The sequence below is a fragment of the Thermobia domestica genome, chromosome 5 (genome assembly GCF_964235325.1).
Source record: "Thermobia domestica chromosome 5, izTheDome1.hap1.1, whole genome shotgun sequence".
Classification (NCBI taxonomy): Eukaryota; Metazoa; Arthropoda; class Insecta; order Zygentoma; family Lepismatidae; genus Thermobia; species Thermobia domestica.
The window spans coordinates 44797895-44817846 of record NC_137458.1 but is presented as its reverse complement, the minus strand read 5'-3'; the positions used below and the strand labels follow the sequence as shown (position 1 = coordinate 44817846).

Sequence of the window (19952 nt, the reverse complement as noted above, 5' to 3'; positions counted from 1 at the left end):
ATGTATAACATGAAAATTGTAAGCTAAAGGTTTTATCGTTTGTTTCTTATTAACGTGAGTTCTTAAAAAGAAAAGAAAATGATCATAAAGTTAAATTCACTATTTATTGTTAGTTCAGCTCTGAGAGATCCATATTATGCAATAGTAGAATATAAACTTGAGTATTCATCAAAGAATTACCCGTTTATTCTCCATTTTACTGCATTTTACTAAATGCTGTCTTACTATTTCTAGGGTCTCATGTTAATGTTGTTAGTACTTCAAGTCCCCATGCCACCATTCCTGCCTCCTCAAGCAGCTAATTTGCAGTCTCACTAAATGTTAGCACTATGGGACCAAGCGTTGAGTTCTAGTTCTGCTGACGTGATAGCGTTACCAACCGCTCTGTAAATAAATAAATAAATAAAAATGATAGTAAAAAAGAAAGAAGATATTGGGTTCTCTTATCCGAATTGTCCTGTTGTTTAATGAAAAAAAAATCTATAAATTTAGATAGATTTTTAAAACATTTAAATGTAAAAGAGCGATTATATTTGAATTTCTTAATACATACTGATGTATATTTACCAAAGATGAAAACTATACATACTATATATATATATATATATATATACATACATGTATATTGAAAATGCATTGTTATTAAAAACAGAATTTATTGAAATTTTAAATGCAATTATTAGGATTGTTAAAACAAAAGTTCGGTTCTTTGTTCTTTTTTTTTTTTAAATAAGAAGATAAACTACTTTTTAATTTCTTTGTCAGATACAAATGAATTATGTATGTGTGATCTTTTCTCCTTTTTAAAATAAAATTCATAAGACTACATAACTGTATGTAGAATTGACATATATGGAACTGGCTTATCTGTCTTAACTGTAATTCATATGTAATCAATCTTCTATTTTATATATGCGTATATATATATATATATATTTACATTGTTAAACATGAACCGTAAATGATATATATTATATAAATAAATATATATATATATATATATTTAGTTAGGACAAAATAATTGTGTTTCCTTGTTAAGTGTTAGAAATAATCTTGTTGACACAGTGTATATAGAAGCTACCATGTCAAAGAACTTTTTTCATATTATTTGTATGATTTTGTATCATAGATACCGAAGATCTGTAAGTTCCAGTGAATTAAATGTAGTTAATTAATCTTTATTTAAAAAAGCAAGAAGAATATATGAATATATATATATGTAGAAAGAAAAATATAAATAGAAAAGAATTATATACATATATATCTATACATATATATATATGTAGCAGTGCAATCATTGTATAGATATAGTTAGGTCTTTAAAAAAAAAGAGTGTGAAATTAAAATGTTGTGCCCGATTCCCTCCCCTTTTTTTAAAATTTCCTTTTAAGAAAGAAGGAAGACGAAAGTACCTTATATGAATGTGTCTCTATGTAATATGTAAAAAAAAAAAATACATATATGTGTCTTCTTTTTTTCATGTGCTATAATGTTGACAGTTAACTGTGGTCAGTCTGTGTTGTGTTGTAGATCCATACTGCAGTCTGAATGTACTATATTTATTAATGTGAATGAAATTACTTTTTAGCCAATCCATTTTAAAGGTTTGTCATTTTTTTTTCTGTCCAGCTTTTGATTTTTTCTTTAGAAACAAAAGCCTGTTATATTTTGTGGCATGTATGATATAATGCCAAATCAAAGACAATCAGGAATATTTGCCCTTGGTAAATAAATCTAGTGTACAAAGAATTGGTGCTCTTATTTGGTTTATTTTTTTTTACACAGCTGTGAAAAATCAGTGATTATACCATATTGTGCTACAACAGTTCTTTTTGAAACTAATACTGTCCTTGTGGTATGCTGTGTCCAGAGCCTGTGTCATACATATGCCCGTTCTCTAGGCATTTTTTTTCTTGTGAATTTCTTTTGAAAATAATCGAAATTTTATAACAAAATGGTGTGCTGTCACTGTTCCTGGTGAAGATGATGATATTGCGTCAAAGTTGTTACGTCGAAAGCAATACATTAAAATAGAAGGCTTATTCCCCCCTCCCCCTTTTTTTAAAAGTAGATTTTGGTTCCATTTATGTGATGGATATTTACTATAGCCATTTTGGAGAAAAATTTTATAAACAAAATCTAGGTGCTTTTCAATGTATTTTGGTGATAACGATTTTGTAGACTTCACTTATTTGATTAAAATGCGCTGTTTTATTTTATTTATTATGTAGGTATTACTCGCGTTGGTTTTCTATAGATATTCATGTGGAATTTGATTTCCAGTTTGCTGATGATCATGTTCAAAAAATCATTTTTTTAAAAATTATTTTGTAATTGCGTGGTGAATGCATTGGAACGTGTGATTTGAAGACGGGAAACACTCCGTTTAACTAATTTTGGGAAATAAAACATAAACTTCCTGCTGTTCATGATATTTTTGTTCTTTTAATTTTTGTTGTTGTATCATTAAATAATGGAGGCCACCGTGGCTCAGTGGTAGAGCGTTCGTCTCTGGTGCAGAGGGTCCTTGGTTCGATCCCAGTTCGCACCAAGTGAACCTTGTGGTGGACAATCACTGTGTGCGTGGGTTTTCTTGGGGTTCTCCCATTTTCTTCTTTCCACCATTTTCCTCTCATTTCTCACCATCACCGTCTCCTTTAACCTAATCGGATTACCGTGGGACATTTCATTTAATATGCCATTAAATAATGGTCAAAACCTGTGACTGTAAAATTTATTCTTCGATACAGTAGATGCGTCTTTTAAATGTGTAGATATTGTCTATAAAACCTAATTGTGACAGAAAGTAAAATGTTTCCTTGCTGTAAATGACTTGTTCAATTTTAGGATGTTAAACTCTGAAAGTAATAGATCCTCGTCCTTTGTGTAAACCAAAGAGAGTCGTCTGGATATCTACAGTATTTTGCGAACCTGAATTTTTCTTCTAAAATTTTGCCTTCGTAATAATTCATTACAGTATTTGGTGAGAAGGGACTGTCTATTGCTAAAACATCCTTTTATTTGTAAATTGTATTTTCAAAGTAGTAGTAGTAGTAGTAGTAGTAGTTGGTTTGAAGAAAAGTTTAATATTTTAATGATCTCGTAAATAAATGATCATTAAACTTACTTTTGCTTAGCCAGTTTTCTGTACATCGTTTTGCTATCTACACATAGGATAAGCATGTATAGTATCCACTTTCAGAGTGTAACAATATCGTCACTAAAATTAATTATTTTTGACATGATCGTAAGCAGATTGGATAACAAATTCCACACTATCCACAGAAAACCAAGCCGAATGCAGTAATGCCTACGCAATAAAAATCTGCTAATGCTGCTCAAATGAAGTCAAATGCTTGGATTAATATATTCCTTAAAGTCTCCAAAATCGTATCACAAAACGACATTGAAACACATCTATATTTCGCCTGCGAAATGTGTCTTCAAAATTGTTATATTAAATACACATCAGATCTAATTGTAATTATTAGGATATTAATTACAATAAGCAAAAAATGTATGGTTTTCATTATTGCACCGAACTGTCCGTAGCAATCGAATTAGTGAACACCTCACAACTGTCTAATCCCAATATCAATGGATATGAAAAATACTGTAATTTTGATAAATGTGGCAGCTACTGTATAGTCGATGTATAGTGTTCTGTAGTTAAGTTATCCCATTTCAGAAGCGAAGACGTATAACTTCAAATGCTGAAGATATATTTTTCTATCCACCGGAAGAGGAACAAATATGGAATAAGTAGTAGTTCAAGAAATAATTCCGGAGTAATAACATGCTCATCAAAGTTGACAAGAATCTATATATTAAAATTCTATTTGGTCTCGGAATTAATTCGTGCGGTTGGTACGCACACATTGAAGCTGTAGTACAAACACAAAATACATAAATACCTTAAGAAAAATATTGTCCATCGCTAGCCACCACTTTCGCCCATCTGTCAGGCAATGTACGGATTCCGTGGCGAAAGAAGTCCTCATCCTTGGAAGCGATCCAGTCAGAGACCCATGTTTCGATATCTTCTGAAGAAGTAAACCGCTGTCCAATCAAATCGTTGTTCATGCAATCGAACAAGTAGTAGTCCGAAGGAGCAACGTCTGGTGAATACGGCGGGTGGGGTAAAACTTCCCATCCGACATTTTCTAAATAGGTTTTGACCGGTTTTGCGACATGTGGGCGAGCGTTATCATGTTGAACAATAAGTTTATCATGTCTGTTCTCCCATTCTGGTCGTGTTCTGGCCAGAGCTTGCTTCAAACGCATTAATTGTCGTCGATAACGTTCTCCATTCATAGTTTCACCCGGTTGCAGCAGCTCATAGTACACCACACCTTTCATATCCCACCATATGCACAGCATAACCTTTGCACAGTGAATATCTCGTTTTGGTTGTGATGGACCTGGTTCACCTGGTTTCACCCAGGCCTTTTTTCGTCTAGGGTTCTCGTAATGGATCCACTTCTCATCACCCGTAATAATTCGATGCAGAAACCCCTTTCTGCTCTGTCGTTGAAGCAGCAATTCGCAAATGGTTTTTCGTCTTTCAACGTCTCTGTCTTTCAATTCATGTGGAACCCAATGTGACATCTTTTGAATCATTCCCATGGCTTTCAAGCGTTTGGAGACTGTTGTTTGATCAACGCCTAATGCTGCTGCAAGTTGTTCCTGCGTTTGACACGAATCCTGCTCGAGCAATGCTGTCAATTCTTCGTCTTGAAATTTTTTTGGCTGTCCAGCTCGCTCTTGGTCTGCCAAGCCGAAATCACCACTTCTAAACCGTGCAAACCACTTCTGACACGTTCGCTCAGCTAGAGCATGGTCACCATACACTTCCACCAAAATACGATGACTTTCAGTCGCACTTTTCTGCATGTTAAAGTAATGCAGCAGGACACCCCGCAAAAATACTTTTATCAGGCACAAATTGCGCCATGTTCACTTAACTACAAACTGGTGTTGTTGACGCTTTAATCCACTGCCCTATACTACGAACAATACGCGATGACAGGGGTTTGCAACACATGTGTGGATACACGGAACTGTGGGACGCTCCGTTCGTTGCGCCATCTCTTGTCCACCCGCACGAATTAATTCCTAGACCAAATAGGTTTATATGTTTATCATCAAGAAAAAAAATGAAATCTTTGAGTTTTAGTCCCACGGTTATGCCGGTTAGGCTAAAGGAGATATCATCAAGAAAAGTTTATGTATTTATGGCCAATTCTTTTGACAATATCTCAGAAACTACAAGCTCTAGAAAGCTGCCGTTTTCACTGATCGATTGCAAATTTTGTGTATATGCTCAGTTCTAATTGAATATTAAAAAAAATGGTCATTATTTCTTTATTACATTTTTTAAGGGTACACTGGAAGTATTGAAATTTCAAAAAAAGGAAAGTATTGTATCCTACGAGTTATACATTCCAGCACTACATTAGTGTACGGGTTAGTATATCTCCGGCGTTTGTTTCATGGTCAGATGATAATGAAGAACGAAGGATAACCATTTCTCCAGTCTAAAGATAAATCTTTATTGTTTGGAGTGTTTTACCCAATGAACACCATATATCACTGACATTATAATTAATTGTGTGTGTAATGTATTTGCTTATTATATATTGCATACAAAAAGAAAGAAAACACTGTGATCATACATGAATTAGAAACTCCAACCGGAAATAAGCTCAAATATTGCAAACGGTGCGAGATATTGAAAAAAAAAATTGAAAAAATTCTCCCCTTTATGGTACCCATTACCGGTTTTTACCGAGACGTCTTTCACTTGTGTCTGCAAAAGGACGTACAGATGTTGTGAGGAATGACAAGAAGATTCATGCTCATATGTGAAGGATGCGCTGTGTAGAGAGCGCAGGTTCAGCTACTGAAGCCAACAAAATATTGGAACCTTTTCCAAACGACACGACGCACCACTCAGATAAACAAACTTTGATTTTTTAATGTTCAAGTTATTTTATAGTGGTTACTGATGCTAGGTCCTCGCATGATTCCTAGCGTCATTTTGATAGTTTGAACTGTAGCGTTCTTGACCGCAGTTCGCTCTTCCTTTATTTAAATATCTCCCCATTTGTCTTCATTATGCTGTGTCAGTGTCGAAATGCCTTTATCGCACATCAAGTACAAGCGTAGAAGTAAATAATATATTTTAAACACTAAAGTATTAGGTTGGTCTGAATGAAATATTCGTCCCAATTGCGCCATTTTCAAAGAAAGGAAAAAAAAACTACAAAACGTGGTTAATCAAATAGTCGCTGTCTGCAACCACACACTTCGTAATTACTCAGCCAACAATTGGATTCCTTGGCGGGAGAAGTGTGGAGTCTATGATGCACAGAAGCCCTCAACTTCCACTGCCCAATCATCAGGGGAAGTCCTTCTTCCAAATAAGTGCTCAAGATAGTAATCGGTGAAGAAACGTCAGGAGAATGTGGTGAGGTATTGAGTGCTTGAATTATTTCTCGTTGTTCATGAACAGAGAGCAGTAGTTGTGCTATTGCAGCACAGCATACTGTACAGGATACCTATTTGGAAGTGCTATCCTTGGGCTATCAGAGCATTATTTGACCTTCGAGTGAAGTGAAAAGAACATTTGTTTTCAGTGTCTTGAACATGGTGGGCTTTGTGTCTAAAAAACAAGATTTGCGGGAAGCGCTACTCTTCTGCTTCCGTCTTAAGAAATCTGCAGCAGAATGCTATCGTTTACTAGTGGAGGCGTATGGAAAGCATGCACTAGCAGAAACAACGTGTAGAGAGTGATTTCGACGATTCAAAAACAAAGGTCTTGACTTGAGCGACGACGTGCGTCGTGGTCAGCCGAAAAAGTTTACCTAAGACGGGAACTTAGAAGAAGACGACTCATCTCAGTCTCTTAAACAGTTGTCTCAAACTCTAAATGTTAATGAATGTTAGTAAATGTTAGTAAACGTTTAAAATCCATCGGAATGATCCAGAAAGTGGGAAACTGGTTGCCACATGAATCGATGGGAAGAGATATTGCGAAATGTTTAACCAATTATGAAGTGCTGCTTCAGAGACGTAAACGGAAGTCGTTTTTGCATCACACTGTAACCGGCGATGAAAAATGGATTCATTATGGCAATCCCAAGTGCAGAAAATCATGAGTGAGGCCCGGAGAACCATCAACATGAACACCAAAACCGGACATTCATGGAAAGAAAATCATGCTGTGCATTTGGTGGGATCAAGTCTTTGTGGTTTATTATGAGCTGCTTCCACCGGGTCAAACGATGAATGTTGATCATTACCGAATACAATTACTGCATCTTTATCAAGCACTTTAAGAAAGACGACCGGAGTATGCTCAGAGAGACGACAAAGTGTTTCTGCTCCATGACAATGCCAGATCACATGTTGCAAATGTAGTGAAAAAAATCTTAGAGAGACTGCGATAGGATATCTTACCCCACACGCCATATTCACTAGACGTCGCCCCTTCCGACTACCATTTGTTTCGATCCATGCAGCATGACCTTTCTGACCAACAGTTCAGAAATGTCGAAGATGTCCAAAACTGGCTCGATGGGTGGATTGCGTCACAGGAACCCGCATTTTTCTACTGAGGAATACACTTGTTACCCGAAAAGTGGGAAAAGGTTGTAGCTCCTGAGGGACAATACTTTCAGTACAAGATATTGTTCTGTCCTTATGGAATGACAATTTATCATTTGTATTAAAAATACAGCGGGAATTAATTCAAGTACCCAATATTAGGTCATTATTTACAGATATTATTTCGTAATCTAACAAAGCACGAAGTTTTGAGATATTATTTTAGAGAATGAATAACAAAACCACCCCAGTTAGGATTGTAACTTTCTAAAGGTGTATTACGGTTATGGAAAATGAGCTTAAATACAGGCATATGTTTCCCTATTCTCTTTCCATAATTCCTCAGGAAATCATTGAAATCATTTACAATATTTTTCCTAATAGAATGATCTTGATTTTGTCCTGAATCAGATTAGCTTATTGTATTCGTTCTTCTGTCACAGGTGATTAGATATCAAAGGCTTTGCAGTGTAGATGGAGTTATGATATTATAGTGAAGTATTCCGTTAATCAAGTTACTGCACATGGGGCTAGTTACTTGGTAATATGAAGTGAAATATGAAGCTTGCCTTAGACTGTCGCTTGTAACATGTTAATATAACAGTCAACAACTGACGTCTCAGTAAATATGTAATGAAATGAAATCTTTGAGTTTTACGTCCCACGGTTATGCCGGTTAGGCTAAAGGAGACGGTGATGATGAGTAATGAATGAAATGGTGGAATGAAGAAAGTGGGAGGAAACGGGAGAACCCCGAGAAAACCCACGCACACGGTGTTTGTCCACCACAAAGTCCACTTGGCGGGGGCCGGGATCGAACCCAGGACCCCAAGCACCAGAAGTCACGACGTCAATGTGTCCAGGAGGATTTTCCAATTGAATAGACTAGTGTTGTAGAATGCAGTCATGCAACACCAGTCTTCATCTCTTCATTCACCGAACTTGAACTCACGATCAGGTTGATATATAGTAATTGTAGTTGTGTAGGCAGTTTTTTTGAGATTGATATTTGACTGGGAGAGTCCGAATTACAGATAGTCTCTTCCGTCAGTTAACGTGAAACTGGTGTCGTCCTTGTTACCATGCTCAGAGTCTGATAAATTCAGTTTCTGATAGCTCGAGTCTGGAGACTGAACGGCTCAAATCAAAATCGTTTTCTGTGAATGTGTTATAGAATCACTTTCGACGTTTGAACATTTTGGAGTGCCTAAGTGGAATTCTTTCATAAAGGAACATTGGTTGGAATAAGATGTCTTTAAGGTTTCGGTCTCGAGACAAACCCACATATAATATTCCGAGATGCATCTCTTTGTCACCGACTTCAGTGACAACTTTCCGCAATGTCTTGCCTTGGAATGAATGGTCATACCGGAACAAACAGGGCCTTATGCAGAGTCATTTTGACACGTGATTAGTGCAATACTAAAGCGTTCGACTAACATATGTTGCCTGCAGTAGTCAGGCATTTAGTACGATGCTAATTATACGTCAAAATGACTCTGCATAAGGCCCACAGTGATTGGTATGTGGCGTTGAGAGAAACTTTTACCATATCTACTCCATATTCTAGTTATTGGAGGGAATGGTGTTATTAGGGAATTGAGGCCCAGTATAGTTCGCAAAGGCAACGAGAGATTGTTAAGATAAGTCACAGTTATCATTCATGGGGTTCTTTTACACATCTCAATTGAATAAGAGTAATTACGCTTTCTATTGATATCAATTATTAAAATGTTTCCAAATTTACGTTTCCTCTTAATTGGTCAATATAGGCATGAGTCACTAGCCTATATATTATTCAAGCGGCAAAATAAAGTGGAACATTTTCATAGGCGCCACCTATGTACTCGATTTTTTCTACCCTCTTCATTTATACTGAATAATGCCCTTTCAACCTAGCACTACTTAAGTCTCCATCTGGTACTAAATTACAGCTTTATTGGCTGAATACTTTTTGCTGCAGCAAAATGCAATAGTTACATTCCTCATTCCCTGGGAACATTCTCGTTGCAGTCGAATCAATAACAACAAGCAACGCCTTCGGCATTGCTCCTGTTAATCCCCCGGGCCAGCTGACATGTTCGCTCATGCTTAAACTTGGGCTTACAAATGCCAAACCGTCGTTTCAAGGAATTTTGCGGTGGAAAACAGTTCACAAATGATGAGAAGCTCAAGCAAGCAGTGAGTATCTGGCTCAAATCTTTGGCGGCAGGTGAGTATAACATCGGCATTGTAAAACTGGTTCCACGTTATAACAAGTGTCTTGACAACTATGGCGATTACATAGAAAAATAAAGTAAGGTCCTGTGGCTTTGTAAATAAAGCACGGGCGTCGTTTAGGGAGGGCAGGAGGGGGCAATCGCACTCCCCCAAAGAGTTTGATGATTACATGTATTTTAATCAACTGTGTATTAATATACTAGTACAAAACGTGAAAGTCTTATATCAGTGGTGCTATTGCCCCCCCCCCAAGCGAAGTCTGAAATGACGCCCCTGAAATAAAGTTTTGTGCTGATATCTTTTGTTTTTATTTAACCATACGAAAACATTATTTACTTTTCGGAAGACCCTCGTATAATAATTTTATATTTACTTGAATAAAAACAATAGAAAGAAAGATGAGTTGTATAAAGCACAACTTGAATTGAAATATTGTACATGTATTAATACCTGAAGTTGTACTTCTTACATATTCCCAGAATTGAGGAGTTTGATGTAATAAGGGAATAAGCGAGATTAAGCCCTTTTTGCATCAAACGTATTTGTGGCTTTTGTCCTGCTTTTTTAGCCTCATGGTAACATTTCAATTCAATACCGTAAGACTTGGGTTACTTTGCACAAGATTTAAGTAATTTTAAAGAACAAAAGTATACGAAATTTGGAGAACAAGACGATGACTAGATCCCTTTATACAGCAATTTATATGTGACAATAGCGACCGCCCTTTTATTTTCATCCGCCTTTTTGTCGAATAGTTGCTTTGAAGGTTAACAAATTATTCGATATTTAGTCTAATACACTGATTACCCTAATAAACCACTAATGTATATTCCTAATGGAAATTCAAATCATTCCTACAATGCAACAAAAATGACTGCGACACTACCGGCTAGAGTTGTAACTAACTGCATCGTCTGCTACTGGCAGTAGCTAAGTGTATCATTGGCTAATCCTATGAGACTCACGCGTTCTGAATGATTTGATTCGTTCGTGCTTTTAGTAGTTCGTGGTGCCTAATAGCATGTTGGTTTGCACCAAGTCTTTCAGTATGTTTGATTTGAACTTGCTAGACTTTCCGTGCACTGTACACCTGCTGCAGGCGTTTTGAAAGAGTTACCCGCAAATGTCGTAATTTGATTTTCACTTGCTAGATTTTACTTGCCTCGGAGGCTTGCTGCAACTTTGTAGCAAGTGTGTCAGTTCTAGTTTCTACCAACAGATGGCACAAAAGTCTAATCTTAGAAATCTCCCCGCTAGGCCGCTATTTGTAGTAGGTGCGAAGTGCGTGAAGCATTAAAACAACTGGATAATTAAGGTAATTAGGTAAGTATCCAGTATGTAGAGATAATTTATATTTTAAACGTGTATTGTTTGACAAATTTGTTGAGAAAAATATACTGTGTGATTGTTCGTATACAGTAAATGTTCAGTTCAGTTCGTATACAGTAAAAGGCATGCAATGCAATGCAAGTATATACCTGCAGAAGACTTACTACACTCACATGCTGAAGACCTGTTGTAGACTTGCAATGCAAGTATATACTTGTAGAAGACTTACTACAGACTTGCAGGTCAAATGGTATCCTTGCAGAGACTTGCGTCAAACCTGCACTAACTTGCTACCGACTTGCTGTGCACTTGCGGTACAAGTGGAAACTTGCAGTAATCTTGCTGTGCAAGTAAACCCCTTGCAGAAACTTGCTTTGCAAACTTACCATACACTTGCACTGCAGGCGTGCTGCAAGTTTGAAGAGCGTCAACTAGGAAGTTTGCATTAAACTTGCAGACTTGCATCACAAGTCTGCTGCAAGTTTGCAGACTTGAATTGCAAATCTGCCGCAAGTTTGTTGCAAGTTGTTTTTGCTATCTGGGGTATCAAACTCCCTTGAATGGCGGTGCCACAGTTTCAGCGGGAAGAGCAGCTGAAACCTCTTATATTATTACTCTATGGTCTAATAAATGAAATATGGTGCATATCAGCTTTAGCCATACTTCCCGCTAATTCCAACATAAGTAACAAAATTTTTACAATTAGTCTACAGAATAATATATGAAAACTACTTGAAGACATTAAATTAATCTAGTACAGGTTATTTTACCTCAACCAAGTAAATGTCTCACAACACTAAGCTTAAAATATGATTATTACAGTAGTATGTTTACGGGTATTCTACATAACTTTCTAATACTTTACCATATTTCCGTTTTTCCCCTCTCCCGCAGTTTTCACTCGCTTGATAAGTCAAATAAGTAGTTATGTATTGTAGGCACATTTCATACCTTTCAATTCACTCGTACTTTCGCCTGCACACTTGCTCGTACTTAGTAATACTTGTATTTTTCACATTCCATTGTTCTTCTAGTGTATTCCGTATGTTAGCACTGCCCACAAACTAGGTGTCTCCCATTAGCTAACTCACCGTGCTAGACATCTTGATGTTGCTCAAGTCTTAGAGCCAGACAATCCGCAACAACAATAACACACATCCGTAAAGCAGATCTAATTTGTAATTTCTTAAAGGAAAACAAAATAAATCAGAAAAGAGTAAAAAGGAAATAATCAAGAAACGCGATTATTCTATATTTAATTTTCCATTGCATAGAAACGTTTACTTTTCGTGTCTCATGCAATTAGCTTTCAATCGTTCAACATTAGCCGGAAGTAAACATGCAGATAGAGCAGAAAATAGAAAAAAAAACATACAATGAAACTGCAGACATAAGATGGAAATACATTGAAGAGAACGTTCTCATCACAAGCAATTGATTTGCTGAGATAGGGACGCCAGATACTTCGAACAACGCCAAGCGAAGTTACAAATAGAAGCTACAACTTGTAACACTAAGCTTTTTACCTCGATATCTCAACCGTGTAACTTCTCTGTTTGCGAGATACTCCGATGTGTCTTATTTTGTTATTAAAGCATATACGAATCTGAAGAAGAAAATAGCTAAAATGAGAAAAGGACTGTCATAGACTTTTAGGGTATTTCAGAACCTTGGGAGACACCTTCGTGGTCCTCCCAAAAGAGGGAAAGTCACCGAAAACTTCGCCCATACAGAAAAGAAGGAAGAGATGGTTGCCTTGCAGTCAACGATGCTGGAGTCCAGATTCCTAATTGGTCGTCGCCCAGAGTTGATCTCCAAGCAATTTAGATGCTTAATGGACTAAAGACCTTCCCACCTCAATTTTCGGACTAAGACAAGTGAAGTAGTTTGTTGGCATTATTTCGACATTCATAAATATTCATGAGTGTCGATAATTTTGACATGGTAGCAGTTCCTAATGCACGTTTGAAAAAATGGATACACCCTTTTACGCATACTAATGACACATAATGTATGCAGGTGCAGCCGGAGGTTGTATAAAGAACATGACACATAATACATGTTTCCGGTAAAAAAGAAATGTTAATTGGACAAGCAGAATACAGAAAAAAACCTTTCGGAAATAAAATATGCAGATCACACACGTAGAACAAGGTAATAGTTTGTTGGATTCATTAATATGCAGCACATGTAACGCGGCAGCTGTTGGAGAATATTCTGGAATTATGATCGTCGGAATGAGTGAAAGAAAGTACTAGAAACGTCGAGATCTTTTTCTAAGCTTATTATTGTTGGAATAGGGGAAATAACACACTCGAAACTTCTGGAAAGATTGAAGGGTATAAAAATACTGATGCATTTGCATGATGTGTACACAGCAGGAACATCAAGTGTTAAGTTTGCGAAGAAGATATTTTACTACTAGAAGAGACTGGAAGATTGGTAAGTAATAACGTTGTAGTTTTCTTGTATTATACTTGTTCATTTTTATATGGGAAAGGGACATATTGTAATTGTCTGGAGTATAAGGGGACGGAACTGTTTGGTTTTATCGGGAATTGATTGCGGATTTCCGGCATTGAAAATGATATGACTCGGTGTACTTTTACGGAATTATAAATTAACTAATGTAATATGGAGGGTACAGGGATTTAATATTGGTCATTGCACTTGGATTCGAACCAAGATTTTCTTACATGGAGAACCGTACGCTAAATATTTTGCTTGCAGTGCGAACTTGTTACTTATACATAACTATGAATTGTGTATGACATAACCGGTATATATAAATTATATTGTACAGAAAGTTAGCAGAATGCGCCCCCGGGAATCGAATTACTATTCTCCCACGTGGAGAACTGTACGACAAACATTTTGCTTGCAGTGCGAACTTGTTACTTATACATAACTATGAATTTTGTAAGACATAATAGGTATATATAAATTATATTGTACAGAAAGTTAGCAGAATGCGCCCCCGGGAATCGAATGAGTATTCTCCCACGTGGAGAACCGTACGAAAAACATTTTGCTTAGCACATGTTGTTACTTATACATAGCTATGAATTGTGTAAGACATAACAGGTATATATAAATTATATTGTACAGAAAGTTAGCAGAATGCGCCCCCGGGAATCGAATTACTATTCTCCCACGTGGAGAACCGTACGCTAAATATTTTGCTTGCAGTGCGAACTTGTTACTTATACATAGCTATGAATTGTGTAAGACATAACAGGTATATATAAATTATATTGTACAGAAAGTTAGCAGAATGCGCCCCCAGGAATCGAACCAGAGCTCTTCCACGTGAAAAGCCGTACGACAAACATTTTGCTTAGCAGATGTTGTTACTTGTATGTAGCTATGAATTGTGTAAGACGTATAACTGATATATAGAAAGTATATGGTAAGAATGAAATTTTATTGTGTAGGGAGTTATGACACTGCCGGAACTCGAACCAGGGTTGTCCCAGGTGGAGAACCGCACGCTTGCTTGTACTGTAGACTTTTCTCAGCTATAAATGGTATTTTTTACTGTGTATGAACAAACTTATATTGGATAGGTAGTTAACAGAATCTGCACCGCGAATCGAACCATGGCTCTCTTACATGCAAAGCCAATATGGTTGAGAACGTTAGTGCTATGTTGAATATCATATTTTGTAATTTGAAGTCATAACACGGTAACTAATTATTTTTTTTCTTTTCTTTTTAGGTGCTGAAGCAAACAATAAAGTGATAGGAGCGAGAAAAAGCAGAGAGCACGAAAGGCGTGGATTTGAATTGGATTATCACTTAAACAGAGATAAATTAATATTCGGTAAGTATTATTATTATTATTATTATTATTATTATTATTATTATTATTATTATTATTATTATTATTATTATTGTAAACTTTTGTGTTTTATTTCATAAACGCTAGTGTAACAATGAGGATATATGGCGATAGAACGTTTAACGTTACCGCAGATTGAACTTAAGGGTTTTTCATGTTGAAAGCTAATGCAATAAAAAGAGACCCGAGATTGTTTGAACATATTACCCAGGACGAAATGTAGTAGTGAAGTTGAAAGGGAAACTTTATACGTATATTTTGTAATTGGAAGTCGTAATACAGCAAGTAACTAATTCTTAATTTCTTTTATTGTTTTAGGTGGTGAAGGAAATAAAAAATCTTAATAGAAATACTGGAGAACAAACCTTATTTTCCTGAATTGTTTGCTGTTGAAATATAGCGGTGTTTTTTAGTGAGAAGGAGTTATAGATTGGTTTTAAAACATGGATTCAATGAAACCGTTGGATCTTAGTACAAGAGGTGAAAGTGATTTTACAGAATTGTCATCTTTGCAGGGAACAGAGGTTTTATTCCAACCGGTGGTGATTTCGCACTTTCCACCACTGGAAACAGAAGTTACCCCGGCCAACTTGGATGTATTACCGGAAACAGAAGTTTCACCCCAACCGGTGGTGAGCCCGCAACCTCCGCTACTGGAAACAGAAGTTACTCCGTCTAAAGGGGATGTATTACCGGGAACAGATATTTCATCCCAACCGGTGGTGAGCCCACAACCTCCGCCACTGGAAACAGAAGTTTTTCCGTTACTTGATGTTGAAAACGAAATAGAAGAACATCCCCCTACACCTTCACCAACAGTGAGAAATTCCCCGGTGCAGAATTGGGATTGGAAGAATTTTTGAAGTTACCATGTGAGTGTACTGTGGAACGTACATCATTGGATTGTATAAAAGAGTGTATAATATATTGGAAACCAGACGATATTTGTATTTGTATTGCATGCGGTTTTTTGGAAGGTTGACAGTTAAAGCATGATTGTTTGATGTTGGATACGGAATGTCTTGAACGGAAAGCTATAGAAACCATAACAAAAGTTGAGGTTCGTAAAGAATTATTATCAATTTACAGAAAAAAGCATGGACATTTGTTTTTGATTACATGGAACTTTATTGAACGTTTCCGAGATTTTGTGTGTGACTTTGAATACAGGCTCACTCTATTAAAAATTTTACTAGAAAAAAATTTGGGAAATATAGTGATATGGTGTAAAAAATGTACAAGAAGAATGTACGAAAGTATGTTAAAAGTAAGCTTAGTGTGAGTAAAAGATTTTTTATATTGAAGTAGAGTGTAGAATATATTGCCAATAACAATAAGACAAATATATATTTTTGCATTTATGTATTTTATTATAATGGAATATAAGTTTATGGAGTATATTTGGAAAATAATAGAACATACATCATGATGTTATATTAACGAATGGTTTCTTGGAAAAGATTTATTTTGTATTGCCTTGAAACATATTATTAAACAGAGAATTTGAATAAAATATTATTTGATTGTAATATAAGACACAGAATGCATAGAACACTTTATTAAATGTAAGGAAAAAAATGTGTTTTACACATGCGCAGAAGCTTTTATTGTAGGTATATAAATAGATGTATTACACTTGAAAAAGTATTTATTTGATTTGTTTTTGCTGAAGAGCAGAAAAATGAGTAACATGGAGACTGTTTATGTTTCACCTAGAGAAAAAGAAATTCAGCGTGAAAACGAAAAACCTATACTGTTAATTCAGCCGTCTGACCCCGATTTGCCAGATGAATTACGTGATAAAGTGAGAATCATATATCCATCACAAGAAATAGAAGAAGTGTATTATTTTAGACGCTATAATAGATGTAATGATGAAATACTCCCGGAAAGTGATGATGATGACAGTGTTTTAAATATTAACTGCAGATTATTAATATTGTATGCAGAATGGATTGAATTATGGGCGTACCTAGGCGAGGGATTCATTGGATGCGGACCACATTTAAAACTATAACCCAACAAACATTTCAACACTTTTTTGAAGAGAATTATGGTTGCAGTAGGAGAGAAATGCGTGATATACACTAGAAAAGTCGATGTTACAGTACCCTTGTACTCTTTCTTTTCTTAGGGGCCACGGTGGCTCAGTGGTAGAGCGTTCACCTCTGGTGCTTGGGGTCCCGGGTTTGATCTCAGCCCCCGCCAAGTGAACTTTGTGGCGGACAACACCTTTTTTTCCCTGGTACTTTCATTTCCTACATTTATTTATTGGCTTAGTTAGCTTATTCGATTTTTTCTCTCTTGCAATAGAATCATTACAAGGCTATGATCATACCTTATAATTATTATTAAATAATCCTTATTGAAGGTTTAATTTACTTCACGATTTCTTTGGAAACAATAAAAAAAATACTTGAGATGGATTGTTTTTCAGGGAGGAGAAGAAACTCACATCCACGAAGTGAAATTTCTCAAGTTGCTACTCGCCAAATTTCACAAGTTTCGTGGATACGAGTTTCTTCTTTTCTGCCTTGAGAGCAAAGCAAAAACATTTATTCTGGCATGTGGATATGAGTTTCTTGTTTTTCTGGCTTGAGAGCAAAGAGAAAACACTTATTCTGGCATGAGTCTCATATACTCATCTACTTGAAACATTTTACAAGTAGGCAACGTTGAATGGCTAATGATTGTAAAAAAATGTTGAATATGAAGAAAGTAGTAGGAAATGGAGAACCCCGAGAAAATCCACAGGGTGTTGTCCATCACAAATTGTCATGGTCTGGGATTGAACTAATGGATCCTCGTGCCAAATGGATACACTCTATTAATGGACAAATAACTGTTTCCGTTCAAAGAAGTATTCCGTACAGTAATAATTATGAATGTTGTCTAATATTTTTCTTGTAGGTTTTCGTGTTCATGTTGTTAAGTAAAACATTTTTTTTTCTACTAGCATTACAATGGACAAATGATGAAAGTGAATATGTATAAGAAATAATAAATATTAAATGGTCATTCAAAATAATCTCTAATATTAAAAGTTAAATAAAATTGAATTACTCGCACATAACTCGTGTTCAAAATCAATACATAAACTTTTCATCCACAACTATATCGCCCTCCTATAATGCAACTAGATAGTTCGTTCATTTATTATAGTTTAAGTTGAATGCTTGTTCCGATGAAATTTCAAATACGTATGAACAGTGCAGATAAAGAAACATTTCATCTTTTGAAAGTTCATGTATCGCTAATTTTGATACCAACAGATGTTTCGTGAAATTGTTGTTGTCCAGTACCACCACTACCCATGGAATTTTTGTCCATCACAATTGCGCATGTTCTGAGATTGAGCCATGTAATATCATTTTCAAACACTATCTGGTTCACTTTTTCCAGTTTTAGCTACTGGCATAAGCATACAAACTCATCATCTGAAAAAATAATCGTTATATTTGGTGGTCAATCTCAACCATGGATAGTCTCAGCTTGAAAAGAGGCTGTTTTCCTTAATTCTTTTACACGGTGGGAGTTTTCAAGTTTATTTCACCTCAGCATGTTCTTATTTTCTTCATTGTGTTTAAAGTTTTACATTAATTTTTAAAAAAGGTTCCAGCGAAAACATTTATTCCAACAAGAGCCTTATAAAACCATCTAATGACCCTATAATTTTGAATGCAAATGTATAAAGCTGTAAAAATAAAACTGTAATCCGTGGGCCATAGGTAGTTCTTGAAATCTATCCTTCTGGTCCTCTTAAACATTAGTTGAAAAGAACAAAATAAAATTCGTGTAACCTGTATCACATAGTATAGTAAGAATCTCAAACAGTTATTGATACTACTACGGTATCATAAAATATTCTTCATCGCCTTCAAATCGTTCACCTCTGGCGCGTGATGGGTCCATGGCTCGATCTTAGCCCGCCAAGGGTTTATTATGTTTGGCACACAGCATGTAAGCAAGTTTTCTCATGATTCTGACATTTCCTCCCTGAGAAACAATCCATCTCAAGTATTTTTTTTATTGTTTCCAAAGAAATCGTGAAGTAAATTAAACCTTCAATAAGGATTATTTAATAATAATTATAAGGTATGATCATAGCCTTGTAATGATTCTATTGCAAGAGAGAAAAAAATCGAATAAGCTAACTAAGCCAATAAATAAATGTAGGAAATGAAAGTACCAGGGAAAAAAAGGTGTTGTCCACCACAAAGTTCACTTAGCGGGGGCTGAGATCAAACCCGGGACCCCAAGCACCAGAGGTGAACGCTCTACCACTGAGCCACCGTGGCCCCTAAGAAAAGAAAGAGTACAAGGGTACTGTAACATCGACTTTTCTAGTGTATATCACGCATTTCTCTCCTACTGCAACCATAATTCTCTTTAAAAAAGTGTTGAAATGTTTGTTGGGTTATAGAGTTTTAAATGTGGTCCGCATCCAATGAATCCCTCGCGTAGGTACGCCCTTAATTCAATCCATTCTGCATACAATATTATATGTTGTTTTCATTTAAAAGTAACTGAGTAAACAAGAATGTTAAAGTCTTCATATCATAAACTAAACACAAGGTATCAACCTCAGTGATTCCCGTTCAATCGACAATAGTTCATCATTTACTTACGTTGGTAATGTCTCTAAAAAAATATAAAATAAAGTATTAAATAGTTTCAGTTTCCTACCATATTCTTCTTAAACACTAGTTTCTTCATATAGCATACAAACAACTAAGATTATTTTTTCTAATATCAGTTTATTTCTATAAAAATACATTACTCTCACTGACAATTCAGTTGCCAGTAATTCAGTATTTTAGCTCTAACTATTATTTACATGTGTTAGTCCAATGTTTGTAATCTATTAAATTCTTAATATTACAATACTACAAATTGATCCATTTATAAAATAATATAGATAACAGTTCAATTCTCTGTAACCCTTTGTAATTTC

The 19952-nt window shown here is 35.7% G+C and overlaps 1 protein-coding gene across 3 annotated transcripts in view; it reads left to right on the top strand.

Moving 5' to 3' along the window:
• The window catches only part of cic (Putative transcription factor capicua), a 117093-nt gene extending 116686 nt beyond the window's left edge, over nucleotides 1-407 (top strand). For all 3 annotated transcript variants that reach the window (XM_081758660.1, XM_081758659.1, XM_081758658.1), the window contains exon 25: nucleotides 235-407. Coding sequence is in view for 2 of the 3 variants with exons in the window: in XM_081758659.1 (XP_081614785.1) it covers nucleotides 235-302 (68 nt within the window). In the remaining variant the exon portion in view is untranslated. The remainder of the gene's footprint in view (nucleotides 1-234) is intronic.
• Nucleotides 408-19952: the final 19545 nt, after the last annotated feature.